A 17,199-nucleotide genomic window follows, 5' to 3' on the forward strand; every position below is an offset into this window, starting at 1 on the left:
TTTGAACCTTAATTGGATATTTATAAGCACGAAGATAAGTTGAAATGAAAAAAATTAAATGAAAATCAAGAAGAATGGTGTGTGGTCTGTCTAGGATCGATACCCCTCTGTGGGTATATCGGTCTAGTTCTTGTGTATCAAAGGCCGTGGTATGTGCTGTTCTATCTGCAGAATAGTGGATAAAAAAAAAGATCCCTGCTACTAATGGAAAAATGTAGCAGGTTTCCTCTCTAAGACTGTGTCAAAATAACCATATGTTTGACTTCCAATAGCCATTGTAGCTATTTTGTTTGCATATCTTGTGCTCTATGTTACTTATAGATACTTCTATGTTGACGCCTGTTCTTGTCATGTATGTTAATTATGTATTTGAAAATGTCCTCTTGTTACACATTGCAATGTGTCTGAGTGTTGTTTAATAAATCTTGAAAATCGTGAATCTTGAATAGCTGATAATTAATTAATCGATATGCTCTATTGTTGTCATTAAACAAAACAAACTTTAACTGACGCCGGTGAAAAGAATAGGTCCAACTTACGTGTCTCACACTGCACCCCCGTGAACCCAACCGGGCATATGCAGATGGCCACCCCTTCTTCCGGGACGATCTCTCCTCCATTGAGGCACTCCAGCGTCGGGTCTATGACGAGGTTACGCAGCTCTCCCTCGAGATTGAAATCGTCCATTTGACCTAGAGGTGGGGCATATTCAGGATGCGCGACCTCACTGTTTATTCCATCGGTGATGATGTTCCTTGGTTCTTCGGGCACATTAGGCTGGGGGAGGTCTGGCATGTTGCTGGGCATGCTAGGCTGGGGGAGGTCTGGCATGTTGCTCGGCATACTTCTCTCCAGATCATCGATCCCACTCGGTGGTGGGTTGTTGGGACCAGATTGGAATCCCAACTTGCTTGTAGGCATCTGTTCTCTGGGCATGTCCATATCTGGTGGGGACATGTTTGAGTCGGGGATCATGTTGCCTCTTTGTGGAATGTTGGTGGGTCTCTGGAGACCAGGATTCATTGGCTGGAATCTCGTCTGCTGTGGGTTATTTCGAAACATTGGTCCCGGCGGCATTCTTCCTCTAACTGGTGACTGACCTATGTTTCCTGAAGTCGATTTAAACAAAAGAATAGAAGTTATTACTCACCTGAAGAATATATAGCGATGTCGCAACAATATTATACGTTTCTAAGGCTACAATGTTACTGCGAGAGTTCGTTGTATTTATTTCAATACAATTCAATTTATTTTCGTGCTTATATCCAATTACGGTTCAAGCACGCTGTCCTGAACACACACCTCAGCTACCTGAGCTGTCTGTCCAGAACAGTGGGTTAGTTGTTAGTTGGTTAGTTGGAAATGTGTAACAAGGCACATTTAAACCAAAAAGAGTACATTTTTGTATTTTTCAGGGGCGGGTGGAGTGAATCTGTCACCTCGCCATCACCCCCACTCCACCCCACCCCACCCCAGCTAGGTGCGGTGTTTGGAGAGTTTGTGAATGGACAATGCTGCTAACCTCGCGAGGACTGACAGAAACTGCTGATGGTACCAAGCAGCTGGGACAACATCCGTCTGGTAAGCATGATCCTCATTCCTCCCCCACACGCCGTCTCCCCCGCCATGATGCACGGGCCAACGCGTCCACCGATGCTGAAACAAATCATACACAGTATCATGATTTATTATGAATTAATATACATGTGTATACACCAGGAAATCAATTAAGCAATACCTGAATTGTATTACAGCCAAATGGAAGGAAGGAAGGAAATGTTTTATTTAACGACGCACTCAACAAATCATACACAGTATCATGATGTATTATAAATTAATATATATGTGTATACACCAGGAAATCAATTAAGCAATACCTGAATTGTATTACAGCCAAATGGAAGGAAGGAAGGAAATGTTTTATTTAACGACGCACTCAACAAATCATACACAGTATCATGATGTATTATAAATTAATATATATGTTTATACACCAGGAAATCAATTAAGCAATACCTGAATTGTATTACAGCCAAATGGAAGGAAGGAAGGAAATGTTTTATTTAACGACGCACTCGGTACATTTTATTTACGGTTACATGGCGTTGGACCACACAGATATATAGAGAGGAAACCCGCTGTCGCCACTTCATGGGCTACTCTTTTTCGATTAGCAGCAAGAGATCTTTTATATGCACCATATACTGGATAGTGCACACCACGGCCTTTGTTACACCAGTTGTGGTGCACTGGCTGGAACGAGAAATAGCCCAATGGGGCCACCGACGGGGATCGATCCTAAACCGACCGCGCATCAAGCGAGCGGTTGTACCACTGGGCTACGTCCCGCCCCCTATAGCCAAATGGCGCATAGAAGTAAGTAGTTATTCATACCTACGATTTTACACCTGGTACTGAGCATTTTTACATATTATTGTGTATCTACTGGGGTCTTACTATTATGACATGAATACATTTCATTTCATTTGAACTTATTTCCGTGCTTATACCCAATTAAGGTTCAAACACGCTGTTCTGGGCACACACCTCAGCTATCTGGGCTGTCTGTCCAGGGCAGTGGGTTAGTCGTTCATTGTTAGTGGTTAGTGACAGAAAAGATGGTGTAGTGGTCTTACACCTTACCCACTGAGTTAGTTAAAACTCGCTCTCGGTTGGGGCTGCTACCGGGTTGCGAGCTCAGTACCTACCAGTCTTATGACCGATGGCATAACCTCGACTACACCGAGACCGGTTGAATAAATTACTTTTGAGGTGCACATCAGTATCGTCCCAGTTCTATAGTTATTTACTATACATTTTCATGCAAAATTCATGCCTAAAAAAAAAGTACTGTCGAAAATAGAATAAAAATTATTTTCGTCGATTATTTCTTTCATTTTAAACTGACAAGTAAATATTTTGTAAATACCCATTCAATAATACTCTACCTAATTTAGCATTTACTTGTTTGGGCTCTCATTGATGTACAAGGTGGTGTTTACTCTTGAAAGTAAACTAAAGATGTCAGTAAACAGGTGATTTGTGACCTTTATTGAAACAGACTATAACACATTTTGATCGATATGTGTCAATTTCATTTACCCTTAAACAAACTATCAATTTAAAACTGCAGCCTAAATTATTAATTATGACAAGCATATTTATTGATATAAATTCAATATAAGTACATTAGAAATTTATACAATCTTGCAACAATTTAAAGGTGCTATGTCATAGTTATATGCGAGCTGCGATAAAGATCAATCTAATTAGAATTAGCTCCACTATTACATGTGGATCTAACACCAGCCAGTTGGAGCTCATGTCCACCAATCAAAACCTTACTTGCAGAATCCTGCCAGTGATTTAAAAATAATTTGTAAACATTCCGAATTATCCTGAGGGTATACGACATGTTTCGTGTGAATTACGAATGCCTTAAAACATGTTTTATTTTATAAAATAAATAATTTTTAATGTAAAATTGAAGACTGATAACCCACCCCGTACGTATTGGTATGGTTCGCTGTACTGCGGCCACTAAAATATACTCGCCCGGTATTTTTAAAATTTGTATGCTCCCAAATAACGTTATAAAAGGCGAAGTGTGATTGGTCAATATTTAAATTATTATTTACAGACGAAATGTTACCTGGACATTGGGGACTACGCAGTGTTGTTAGTTTTAAATCACTGGCAGGATTCTGCAAGTAAGGTTTTGATTGGTGGACATGAGCTCCAACTGGCTGGTGTTAGATCCACATGTAATAGTGGAGCTAATTTTAATTAGATTGCGATAAAGATTCTCCAATAAAAATGTATTTTCTACCAGTAGATAAAATTATTTCCTATAATCATTTATGGGCATATTGTTAAAGGTGTTTTCTTTAAATGTTAAATAAAAAATTTATTAAAAAAAGAAAAAGAAAAAAGATTTGCAATAGCTGTCATTGTGCAACATTGAGATAGCACCTTTAATACTGGTATAATGGATCACTCATAATGGTTCTTGACAGTTTTGCTCAATAGTTACTTATACTACAAATATTTTGTTTTGGAGAAGGATAGGTGTAAACCATTATCAGAAACAGTCCCTCACATATTGTAACAGCAATGAAATTGACACATGTTGACAAAAATTTGTTATAGGCTGTTCCAATAAAGTGCACAAATCACCTGTTTACTGACATTTTTCTTTTAATTTCAAGAGTAAACACAACCTTGTACATCAATGAGCGCCCAAACAAGTAAATGCTAAATTAGGTAGACTATCATTAAATAGATATTTACAAAATATTTACTTGTCAGTTTAATATGTAAGAAATAATCAACGAAAATCATTTTCATTTTATTTCCGACAGTACGTTTATAGTCATTTTCCCTAGAATAAATTAAATACTGATAAAACGATGTGTTAATCTTTTTAACAGAATTTTAATTTCAGTGTTTTGTATCCACGACATGTTCACAATTAACTGAAAAGACTCCAAAAGTATAAGTCACATGGTCAAAACTAGGTTGTGGTTAATTAATTTGCATGCATAGTTAACACATATCCGTTTTTGTATCAAGTATATGGGTAAATTATGGCACAGTTTTCACCTTTTACGTCGGTTTCATATTTATCATTTATACCGACTAATACCATTTATCAAATTATCCTAAACGTGATAAGATATCTGATTCTTATGTCATAGTTTTGTGTTGTTATTTTTATTAATGATAATGGCTGCGGAACAGCAGTAGCACAAGGGCACGGTGAAAGCCTTGTGCATAAAAAAACACGTGTACAAGTTGGCATTTATTTCTGTGGCATAATTTCATGTAATAACTGTTTTTGCGCACTGGCGTGTAAACTTGTATGTATGCTATAATGCATTTAAGGGTATAAGTTAGTATCATTTATTTGCTGGGAAGAAGATGTTAAATAGGCCATTAACTTCTATAATCTGTAGTATGCCTTCATTTAATAACATTAATTGTCCAGGAAGCGGGTGTTAGACTTGCGTATTAATGCCTATTATTTTTATTAAATAGCATTTCGGTGCAGGATAAACATCTGTATAGACTCACTGGCCTCGGTGGTGTCTTGGTTAAGCCATCGGACATAATGCTGGTAGGTACTGGGTTCGCAGCCCGCTACCGGTTCCCACCCACAGCGAGTTTTAACGACTCAGTGGGTAGGTGTAAGACCACTACACCCTCTTCTCTCTCACTAACCACTAACAACTAACAACTAACCCACTGTCCTGGACAGACAACGCAGATAGCTGATGTATGTGCCCAGGACAGTGCGCTTGAACTTTAATTGGATATTAGCACGAAAATAAGTTGAAATGAAATGAAATGTATAGTATCATTGATACCTGTGTTATAGCTGCATGTACTAGCATAAACTTTGAGGAGGGAGGTTAAACCAGTCTTGCACAGCATGGATCACTGTGGTAAATCTTTACGGTTGTAATAACGGCAATTATTGTCGAGTCATTCAGTATTTAAAATCGCACCAAGCGTGCAATAACCCTGGACGAGCAATAGTAACAATAAAAGAAAGAAATGTTTTATTCAACGACGCACTCAACACATTGCATGTACGGCTATATGGCGTCAGACATATGGTTAAGGACCACACAGATATTGAGAGAGGAAACCCGCTGTCGCTACTTCATGGGCTACTCTTTTCGATTAGCAGCAAGGGATCTTTTATATGTACCATCCCACAGACATGGTAGTACTTACCACGGCCTTTGATATACCAATTATGGTGCACTGGCTGGGACGAGAAATAGCCCAATCGGCCCACAGACGGGGATCGATCCCACACCGACCGCGCATCGAGCGAGTGCTTTACCACTGGGCTACGTCCCGCCCTTAGCACAGCATGGATTACTGTGGTAAATCTTCACGGTTATAATGACAGCAATTATTGTTGTCGAGTCATTCAGTGTTTAAAATCGCAAAGCGTGCAATAACTGTGGGTGGGCAGTAACAATGAAATCAGACCGGCCTCGGTGGCGCAGTGGTTAAGCCATCGGACTACAGGCTGGTAGGTACATGGTTCGCAGCCCGGTGCCGGCTTCAACCCAGAGCGAGTTCTTAAGGGCTCAGTGTGTAGGTGTAAAGCCACTAACACCCTCTTCTCTCTCACTAACCAACTAACAACTAACCCACTGTCCTGGACAGACAACCAAGTTAGCTGAGGTGTATGCCCATGACAGCGTGCTTGAACCTTAGTTAGGTATAAGCACGAAAATTATTTGAAATGAAATGAAATTCAGTTCAGTCGTGTCATTTTATATAATTGCAGAATCAGGTTTGGGGGTTTTAGTATCCCCTGAAGAACACACATTAAGACACCGTACACAGGTTCCTCTTTTGTTTTTGCTGACCTCCCCCTCCTCGTTGTTGTTATCGTTGTTATCGTTGGTTGTTGTTGTTGTTGTTTTGTGGGTTTTATTTTTATTTTTTTGCAGGAGTGTTTATGTGGGGTTTTTGGAGGTGTATTGGGGTTGGGGGTATTGGGTGTGTTTTTTTTTTTTACTTAATACGGCCCCGATAATTTATTAACGAACACTTTCTAGGATACAGTTTTATTTTAAAACATATAGCACCGTCGACTAGCTACACCATCAGGTAATAATAACAGTACTAACCCGCATATTCTGCCGGCTAGTGCTGGATTCTGCGGGTTGAACAGGTCACTGGGTGCGGCGATGATTCCCGCTTCTCTAAAACACCGAGTCACGCCCATCTCGAGGATCTGCCGACATCTGTCCCGTCCACTGGTATCTGGGGAGAAAACGAAAAAATGTGTTAAAGGTACATACCCTAGTTTTTAAACAATAAAACATATTTTTGATTATTAGAACCGTTTTTGATAACTGAAATCATACTTTACTTAGATTTTATTGTTTAGCTTATCCATTTCCATACCTTCGAAGTGTTTTTGGTCATCCTGGTGGTTTTAATATCACAAAGTGTATTTTTCATATTTTGTCAAAACGCACGTGCGTCTTAGAAGAAACAGTTATGGAGTCGAGTTTTAGTCCGTTTTTTAGAGGGTATTTCACTATTTCAAAGTCACAGACTCATGTTTCACTCAAATGAAACTTTATCCAAATGTGTTATAGGTTTGTAGATTAACTGAACTTAGTGTTAATTTTCACGGGTTGAAACTAGGGTATGTCCCTTTAATGTTACAGACCATGGCCAACAAAACCATATCGGGGATTTTTTTAAAGAAGACAATCTGAATGAGAAAATCATTAAAGGGACATTCCTGAGTTTGCTACAATTTTTAAGATGTTATTGACTAACAGAGACTTTTTAACGATTGTAATTAAATATCAAACAGGGGCGTAGCGTGATCTGGACCTGGGGAAGGGGGGGGGGGGGGACGGTTCGAATATGAACCAAGTGGACCTTTTTCTATTTTGTTTTTGCACCACCAGAAACTTCATATGTATAAACCTGTATGTTTTAGTTCCGGAAGCGGACCATTTGCTTCAGCGGGGTGGGGTGGGGGGTGGGGGGGGGGGGGGGGGGGGGGGGGGGGTGGGGGGAGAGATGGCGGGGGGGGTCGTCCGAACCCCCCTAGCCTACGCACCTGTCAAATATATTTTTCTGCATAAAATATTAGTGTCTATTTATTAAACGTGTTTCTGGTCGTTATTTAATATTTGATGCGTGGTCGGCTTAGGATCGATCCCCGGTCGGTGGGCCCATTAGGCTATTTCTCGTTCCAGCCAGTGCACCACAACTGGTATATCAAAAGCTGGAGTATGTGTTATCCTGTCTGTGGGATGGTGTATATAAAATATACCTTGCTACTAATGAAAAAATGTAGCGGGTTTCCTCTCTAAGACTATATGTCGCAATTACCGAATGTTTGACATCCAATAGCCGGTGATTAATAAATTAATGTGCTCTAGTGGTGTCGTTAAAGAAATAATAATAATAATAATAATAAAAATAATAATAATAAAAAAATAACCTTAACCACAACTCCACTGAGATAAAACAATCGGTTCTTACCTCCCATCATCATCTGGACTCTCTTTGGAATCTGTGGCCTACTCTCTGGAAATGGAACTCCGGGTCTCCTCGACAGAACAACGGGCGGCGCCACTACCGGGCGAGGGTAGTTAGGTGAGGGCACTGGGTTGATGGCCGCAGGGTTGATCATTGGGTTGATCTTCCTGGCGCTGCTTATCACTTGGGATACCTGAGACATAATCTTTGGCGGCAGGGTGTTGGGAATGCCCGTGAACTGTTTCGCCTTTTCTGCTATTATTCTCTGTAGCACTGCTGGGTGAAGACGCTGGTTCGGCCCAAGCTGTCCAGGGTTAACAGGGTTTCTCAGATTGATGATGTGGAACATGCGAGGGTTCATCCTGCATGGGATGAGGATGGACAGTCCGTCGGGTGAGACGCGAGCTCTCATCATCTGAGCTGGACTGAGTGGGAGTCGCACAGTGTGTGGGGATACTCGACCAGTTTGCGGGATTCTGTTATTGACCATGACTCCATACTGCATTGGTGTCCTCATTCCAGGGCGTCCTGGCATTCTGTTATTTGGCATCATCATTCTGTTGTTGGGCATCATCATTCTGTTGTTTGGCATCATCATTCTTCTGTTTGGCATCATCATTCTGTTGTTTGGCATCATGTTGCGGTGTGGCATCGGGGGCATCGGGGGCATGCGACGGTTGGGCATCATTTGCGGCATCTGACGAGCATTGCCAGGCATGGGCATGGGCATGGGCATGGGCATGGGCATGGGCATGGGCATGGGCATGGGCATGGGCATGTTGTTGGCATTCATCATGGCCGGTTTTCCTCCCATCTGCTTCAGTGGAACTGGCAGTCTAGCCGGTGGAGGTATTCTCGAAGGACGTCTTGCCATGGGCGGTGTCCCCTGCATAGGACCATTCATGCCGGTGGGGAGTTGGTATCGAGGTCTGAAAGGAGGTCGTCCCATTGGGCCACCCGCTATTGGCATCATTGTTTTGACGAAAGGCACGGGTCTTGCGTTCCTCGATTGCGGCCCAGATTGTGATGTAGCCTGGTTCTTGAACTGGCAGATTGGACCAGCGAACCCAGGCGCGCACAAACATGTTGGCGGACCATTCTTCATCACGGGTATTCCACCATTGAGACAGAAACCCTTCTTCATAAGGTATGAAGCTGAAAAGGAATCAGATACGTAAGCATTATTAGCCAACCATCTCTCCGTCCATGTGTCTGTCAATATGTCCGTCTGTCTGTCCCACATATAGTTTTCCAGACTATTTTTTCACAATGACTCAAGATTAAACTGAACTTGTGTGTATAGCTTTCTGATGTACAGTTACATGCACGGATCAAGTGTAACTGTTACGGGGATTTGCTAATTTTTGACAAAGTTATGGTCTTTGAACGTTTTTCGGTCCAGTAGGGGACATGTTCTCTCAAAATGCTCGCTTTAATCTGTATTAAAAAGTATGTCAGGAATGTCCCTTTAACCATTAACCTGTTCTTTACTTAGTTGGCGGCATGCCAATCAGATTAATTAGTGTCATGCAATAATAATATGTTACGACCAATCACAGACACGATGTATTTTAAAGGGAAATTCCTGAATATGCTGAAATTTTGAAGATGTTATCGACTAAAAGAGACTTTTTAACGGTTATAATTACATATCAAATATATTTTTCTGCATAAAATATTAGTGGTTGTATATTAAACGTGTTTCTGATCGTACTTGTACTATGTTAAATTTCATTTTATTTCCTAAAATATTGTTTTTTCGTACGTACGAAATTATTTGAAGACACAATCCAGTTTGGGCTTATTAGAAATATTAAGACGACCAGAAACACATTGAATATACAGACACTGATATTCTAAACAGGGAAATATATTTAATATGCAAGTTTAATCGTACAAATATTCTATTAGTCGGAAACAACTTCGGCCCCGTATCCATAGACTGTGTTCCCTTATTCCATGTTCGCGTGTGACCTTGTGACGCGACACATAGACAATGAACCTTCGTTTAGCTTAGTGGCCGTTCCCATAGGTCGAACCCGGGGAACATGTGGCCTTCTGCACGACACGTGTGGCCTACTGACCTGGCCCCGTTCCACGAAGCGATCTTAGCCCTTAGATTACCTTAAGCGCATAGCTACCCTATGCACTTACGTTGATCTTAGGGCTAAGATCGCTTCGTGGAACGGGGCCCAGGAACACAGGGAATGAAAAAGCTCATTCTTTTTCATGCGCCACAAGGTTGTAGAAACCATTTTGGTGTTGCATAATCGTGTGAAGCTGTTCTCAATATTATGAGTGAAACTGAATTTATTGAGGTGGTGAGAACACATGCTGTCTTTTGAGATGAGCACCAGCGCGGAAAATAAATGCAATGGCAGCAACATCTTCATCTTCAGTAGTTCGGTTCACCTTTTAGTTGTAAACAAAATAATTTTGGTATTAAACGTTTTTTTGTGATTTTCTTGATTTCCATTCTGTTCAACGTTTGTTTTATAAGATATCACGTGGTAATAAGTAGAATAAATCAGCAGTGCACATGCCACAGGGAACATGCTATGGAGACAGAGGATACAAGGCCAGGTCACGAGGTCACAACACCACAAGGTCACAAGTTCACAAAGGAACAGTCTATTGATACGGAACCTAATTGTTGCCTCGGGTATTGCGGGCGTGTTCAGCATGTGTCTTATAAATAAGTAACCGGCCTCGGTGGCGTCGTGGTTAGGCCATCGGTCTATAGGATGGTACGTACTGGGTTCGGATCCCAGTCGAGGCATGGGATTTTTAATCCAGATACCGACTCCAAACCATGAGAGAGTGCTCCGCAAGGCTCAGTGGGTAGGTGTAATCCACTTGCACCGACCAGTGATCCATAACTGGTTCAACAAAGGCCATGGTTTGTGCTATCCTGCCTCTGGGAAGCGCAAATAAAAGATCCCTATCTGCCTGTCGTAAAAGAGTAGCCTATGTGGCGACAGCGGGTTTCCTCTTAAAAACAGTGTCAGAATGACCATATGTTTGACGTCCAATAGTCGATGATAAGATTAAAACTCAATGTGCTCTAGTGGCGTCGTTAAATAAAACAAACTTTAATTTACCTTTTTTTATAAATAAGTATCCGTTACGTATGGACGTGAGACTCAGGAAGAACAGGTCCTGTTCACACGCATTGACATTCTCTGACAAAAATACAAACTCTACTGGAAGATCCATGAGGCATGATCATAACTTATTTGTTACATGTTGCAGTTCGAAATAACAACATAAAATTCACGTTGTGACTTCTGTTGTTCAGAGGTGGGACGCAGCTCGGTGGTACAGCGCTCGGCTGATGCGCGATCGATCTAGGATCGATTCCCGTCGGGCTATTTCCAATTCCAGCCAGTACTCCACAACTGGTGTAACAAAGGCCGTGGTATGTACTATCCTGTCTGTGGGATGGTGCATATAAAAGATCCCTTGCTGCTATTCGAAAATAGTAGCCCATGAAGTGGAGACAGCGTGTTTCCTCTCTCAATATCTGTGTGATCCGTAACCATATGTTCAACACCATATAATCGTAAAATAAAACGTGTTGAGTGCGTCGTTAAATAAAACATTTCCTTCCTTCTGTTCTTCATTCATTTAAACACGCCAGCAATATGAAGAAAGAAGAAGGAAATATTTTATTTAACGACGCACTCAACATATTTACAGTTATATGGCGTCAGACATATGGTTAAGGATCACACAGATATTGAGAGAGAAACCCCGCTGTCGTCACTTCATGGGCTACTCTTTTCGATTAGCAGCAAGGGATCTTTTATATGCACCATCCCACAGACAGGGCAGTACATACCACGGCCTTTGATATACCAGTCGTGGTGCACTGGCTAGAACGAGAAATAGCCCAATGGGCCCACCGACGGGGATCGATCCCAGACAGACCGCGCATCGAGCGGACGCTTTACCACTGCGTCGTTAAATAAAACATTTCCTTCCTTCTGTTCATTCATTTAAACACGTCAGTAATATGAATGGAAACGTGACACGACATTAATACGTACAGATGGTGCATCCGCCGACCGGATCCTTGGCCCAACCTGGACAGCACACGGGTACGGGGATGTACCTGTGCATCGGAACTCGTATTTCATGCTGGCACAGACGAAATCCTTCCCTGTCGAATAAAGAACATATGTGTCAGCTGTTGTTATTTAATTTCGTTCATGCATCCAGTATATTAAAGGCCGTGGTGTGTGATATTCTGTCTGTGGGTTGGTGCATATAAAAGATCCCTTGTTACTAATGGAACCACGTAGCGGGTTTCCTCTCTAAGACTCAATGTCGAAATTGCAAAATGTTTGACATCCAATAGCCGATGGTTAATAAATCAATGTGCTCTTGTGGTGTCGTTAAACAAAACGAAAGTTACCTTTTACAAACGTTTTATACATCCAACTGAGGTTCAAGCACGTTGCCGTGGGCATGCATATGAGCAGCCATGGATACATTCCTAGATGCTATGTGTGCCATGCATGTATAGACATATGTGGATGTATGAATGGATGCATGCATGGATGAATGGATGTATAGATAGATAGGTGAATGACAGGCACTTAAAAAATTAATTTTGCCCTCCCTTCCTCCATCTTTCACTCATTCACGCACCATCTTACTGGAATTTCATTTACGTATGGAATCCAAAAACCTGTGAGCTTATTTGTTCTGGTACATTTATGTTGTATTCCCAGTATTCGTGCGCTCCGTCCCTTCCTCCCCCTCCATCTCCTTCCCCTTCTCTTTCATTCAGACGTGATTACATTCATGCAACTGTAATTTCACTTACGAACACAATCCAAACAGCACTACTACCCACTGTTGTTACAAACATATTTTATTGTACAAAGAACAAAAGAATTGGGCTCAAGTGTGACAACTTATGAGGCCCTCTACTATATTCATACAATATACTTGGCGACCTATATTACATAGCTGTAAATATAAACTACATGTATACATTCAAGGATAACCAGTGTAAGGAAATGTATTATATACAAAAGAATGTGAAGAGGGGGGGGGGGGGGGGGGGGATGATACAAAAGATTGCACAGATAGTATATCACGTGCAGTTAAACTCGCTATCACATTTACAAATAATCATCTTGTGTGGTTCAGGTATTCATGCAGTCATCCCCTTCCTACTTCCCTTCCTTTCTCTTTCCTCACTCACTCACTCACTCACTCACTCACTCACTCGTCCACTCACTCACTCACTCACTGTGACGTTACGTTGTATGATACAAGGGTACTCTCGGTATGCGTGCGCTTCTTCCCTTCCGCTCCATTCCTCTCTCTTTCACTCACTCACTCACTCAAATACTCACTCACTCACTGTGACATCACCTTGTATGAAACAGGGATACGCTCGGTATGCATGCGCTCCTTCCCTTCCAATCAATTCCTCTCTCTTTTACTCACTCACTCACTCATTCACTCACCAATGCATTCATTCTACTAGAATTCCACTTACGAATGCAACCCGAAGAGGACCACTGCCACCTGTGACGTCATCTTGTCAGGTACAGGTATACCTCCGGCCTTGCCCGGCCGACACAGGTAAGGCATGGGTAGCGTCACGTAACGTGTCTGTCTCGTCATGGCCAGACATCTTTGATGGTCAATCGGTATCAGGGGACCAACGCTGTCCTTCGGAGGGTTAGAACCACTGCAAGAATAGGATATGTTACAAACATGGTTGTTTAAGAAATCATTAAAAGGCTGAGTAACACGATAGTTAACTGCTATAGTCCGTCCCACAAAGAACACCTTTTTTTCATGCTATGGACTTAACTACAGTTTATTTCTGAGCCGATTGATTTGTAAATGACACAGAAAAATAGTTTTTTTTTTTATCACTTCCAAAACACTTTTACTTTTCTTCTTACTTACATCAAACCAAACTGAAATCATTTATAAAAAAAAAATAAAAAAAAAAAAATAAATGGAATAATGAGTTAATTCCCGAAAATATATTTAGAATATCAGGTTACTACGTTTTGATATCGTGGTTATTTGGCGAGGTTTAGATAACGGTGTAACAGGTGAGTTTCAGCGAGCCTGTTACACCGTTATCGAATCGAGCCAAATAACCACGATATCATAACGTAGTAACCTGATAAAAAATTTTTATCATGCAACCCCTTTCAAATTATATTTTTGTAATAATTATGTTTCAGTCAAAATCGGTACAGAAACTATTAGTTTTATCGTGTAGGAACTACTACCGGAAGTCGGACAATAACAGGTGCCCGAAAGCATCTGGGAATGGCATAGCCAACCTAAAAGTTATGTGTTTCCAAATTTTAAATAAAATATTTTGATTATATTTCAAAGTCTGTTGTGTCACATTACAATTTTTGTACCTTTTTCTGTTAAAATAAACTCAAATAAACACACGTGTGACCCGAAGAAGATCTACATCACTGGCTGACAGTGACCGTCACGTCAGACGCTGTTCCAATGTAAATATTCTTTGCAGGAAGCTACTCGCTTTTTTGTTTCAAAATGTTTAATTCTAAACGCTGGCTAGTTCCGAATGGGAGCAAATAAGAGCTAATTTGACGTTACGGGAAGTAATGTTTAGTCAGTTATGTACATCGGCAGTATCAAGGAATATTTTGGGGAGGGGACGAAGCGCAAAACAAACACATGGACCATTTTCCCGAAAAGGGCACTTCATTGAAAATAGTTAACCACTAAAACTCACTTTTGGTTTCAGTTAGTACAGGGATGCGAACTCAGCACAGGTCAGCCTTAAGGTCGGTGACGTAACCACTAAGCCACTGGGGTTCGTTACATAAGGAAAGTATGTCATACTAAAATCTTCGCTCATAAATGAAATGTGGAACTTGGCAGGTATCAAAACAAGGAAAGATCAGAAAGGATATGTACACTGTGTAATGCTAATGTTATAGAAGATGAAAATCACTTTATAACAGATTTACAAAGATTGCACGTAATAGATATATAAAATGTATTATTATAAGCGGCGAAATGTTTATTGTTTTATCAACCACCGTTAACAACAAAGGAACAGAATAACCTAGTGAAATATTTAGCTAATACAATTATAGATCAGGAGCTAATTTGACAAAACATCTAGGGCCATATTTTCTCAAACGCAGGGGCCGGTTGTTCAAACGTTAGTTAGCTTAACCGATGGTTAAAGGGACAGTCCTGAGTTTACAACCATTGTAAAATATTTCCAACCATTTGAGCCTTTTCGAGGCAACCATCTTGGTTTAAACAATATTTATTCCCAATTATAATGCTAGTTGGGGATTGGCCAACAGGCAAACTGCCTATATCAAGGCCTCTCCCTACAATTTGAAAATGTAATTCAGGTTTATACAAGATGACAGACCAATGGTAAATTCAATGATTCCAAATCTTATAGGCATATTCCCAAAGGCAAGTTAACAAATCTATTCGCAACCCCAGGTCTACCAAGGATTATAAATAAAAGTAATCTTGATTGCTCATCGAGAAGGATGTAATGTTCTGATTGAAATAGACGTATGACACATAAGAACATACAACAGAAATAACTACTAGTTGCAGACGTAAAACTTAAGAGGCTGAATTTTGTCTTATACGCGTTTAACTACATACATTTACAATGCTTAATCAGGGTACAGTTGTTAAACGGATAGTTAAATTAACACTGGGTTAGTCTTATATTTTTTCTTGTAATTATTATTGCACTAATACAAAATAAACTTCAAATTTGATTTTGTATGGATACTTTTAATTGTTCTAAACCGTGTTTCAACTATTATTTGTATTGGTTTAGTACTTGGTTTTCACAATGTCTGTTAAAGGGACTGTCCTGAGTTTGCAGCCATTGTAAGATGTGTGTGATAACACAGCCTTGTTGGCGACAACTATTTCATACTAAATACATTTTCTTGTTTAGAATACCAGTGTCTGTATATCGAATGTGTTTGCGGTCGTATACTAATGTTTGTAGCACCCAGTTTTTACTTTAATTCGTGATGTATATTTTTTGTACGCACGAAATTAATGGGAGGTAAAATCCGCTTTGGGCTACTACAAGCATTAGAACAACAACAAACACCTTATTTTAAATTTTAAATAAGAAAATGTATTTAATTTGTATGTTACGTCATCGAAAAGGCTCTATTGGTCGGAACCATTTTACAATGGTTGTAAACTCAGGACTGTCCCTTTAAGGCAGAACAGAATTTTACTTGTAGAATGCAGAAAATTGCATTTCAGGACATCTAGTTTTCAAAATGTTACGGGGGAGCATACCACCGAACCCCCTAAAAACTTTCCTTTACCCCTTGGATTTCAGTCAAAACACACACACACACACACACACACACACACACACACACACACACACACACACACACACACACACACATAATGTATACTTGCTACCGCCGTGCCTGTCTATGTATGAAACTGATACGTGGTAAATTAAAGAACTGGGACAAGTTTGCTCGTGTTGTTTTCCTGTTGTTGAACGAGTGAGCATAAGATCACGTGTTGTAACTCATGACACCTTATCGTAATTAGCAAGTCATCAATCAAGGCATGACGGTCGATCGTTTGTCGTTGTTAATTGACCTGCTTATAGATAAACATAATAATCTAAAGGTCACAGTAAGTAACACGCTTGAGACGTTTGATTTACTTATTTTGTATGAGTCTATCCATACCCATACCCATATCAGTTTTTATTACATAATTAAAGAAAGAATATTTGATCTATTTAAACAAAACTCCTACAGTTTAATAACAGCGTCGCCAAAAAGATCACTATATAAACACTTAATAAAGGAATATCAATTACAAACATATCTGACGAAGCCAATTGATTCACGTAATATAAAAGAAATAACGAAAATGAAAATTTGTGCACACAGGCTAAATATTGAAGCTAGTAGGTACAAGAATACCGAGAGAACACAAAGAGTATGTACATTATGTAATATTAATGAGATGGAGGATGAGTTTCATTTTATTCTTCAGTGTCCACGATACGAAACTTTAAGAAATAGATTTATTAAGAAATACTACTCCAAGAACCCCAGTGCTTTTAAACTAATACAGCTATTGTCAACTACAAACAATAAGGAGATAAATAACCTTGGC

At 40.2% G+C, this 17,199-nt stretch overlaps 2 protein-coding genes across 2 annotated transcripts in view; both read right to left on the minus strand.

Annotated features, from left to right (window-relative positions):
* Window positions 1–17,199, minus strand: part of LOC121370560 — a 407,496-nt gene that overhangs the window by 139,920 nt on the left and 250,377 nt on the right. The gene's annotated exons all lie outside the window — the stretch shown is intronic.
* LOC121370555 (nuclear receptor coactivator 6-like) overlaps window positions 1–17,199 on the minus strand; it is a 41,137-nt gene that overhangs the window by 9,654 nt on the left and 14,284 nt on the right. Inside the window, exons 2-7 of the mRNA XM_041495860.1 lie at window positions 13,547–13,741; window positions 12,081–12,193; window positions 8,035–9,186; window positions 6,654–6,789; window positions 1,523–1,656; window positions 540–1,109 (exon numbers count right to left, since the gene is read on the minus strand). Coding sequence (XP_041351794.1) covers window positions 540–1,109; window positions 1,523–1,656; window positions 6,654–6,789; window positions 8,035–9,186; window positions 12,081–12,193; window positions 13,547–13,741 — 2,300 coding nt within the window. The remainder of the gene's footprint in view (window positions 1–539; window positions 1,110–1,522; window positions 1,657–6,653; window positions 6,790–8,034; window positions 9,187–12,080; window positions 12,194–13,546; window positions 13,742–17,199) is intronic.

This window comes from Gigantopelta aegis, chromosome 4, assembly GCF_016097555.1.
Source record: "Gigantopelta aegis isolate Gae_Host chromosome 4, Gae_host_genome, whole genome shotgun sequence".
NCBI classification, from domain to species: domain Eukaryota; kingdom Metazoa; phylum Mollusca; class Gastropoda; order Neomphalida; family Peltospiridae; genus Gigantopelta; species Gigantopelta aegis.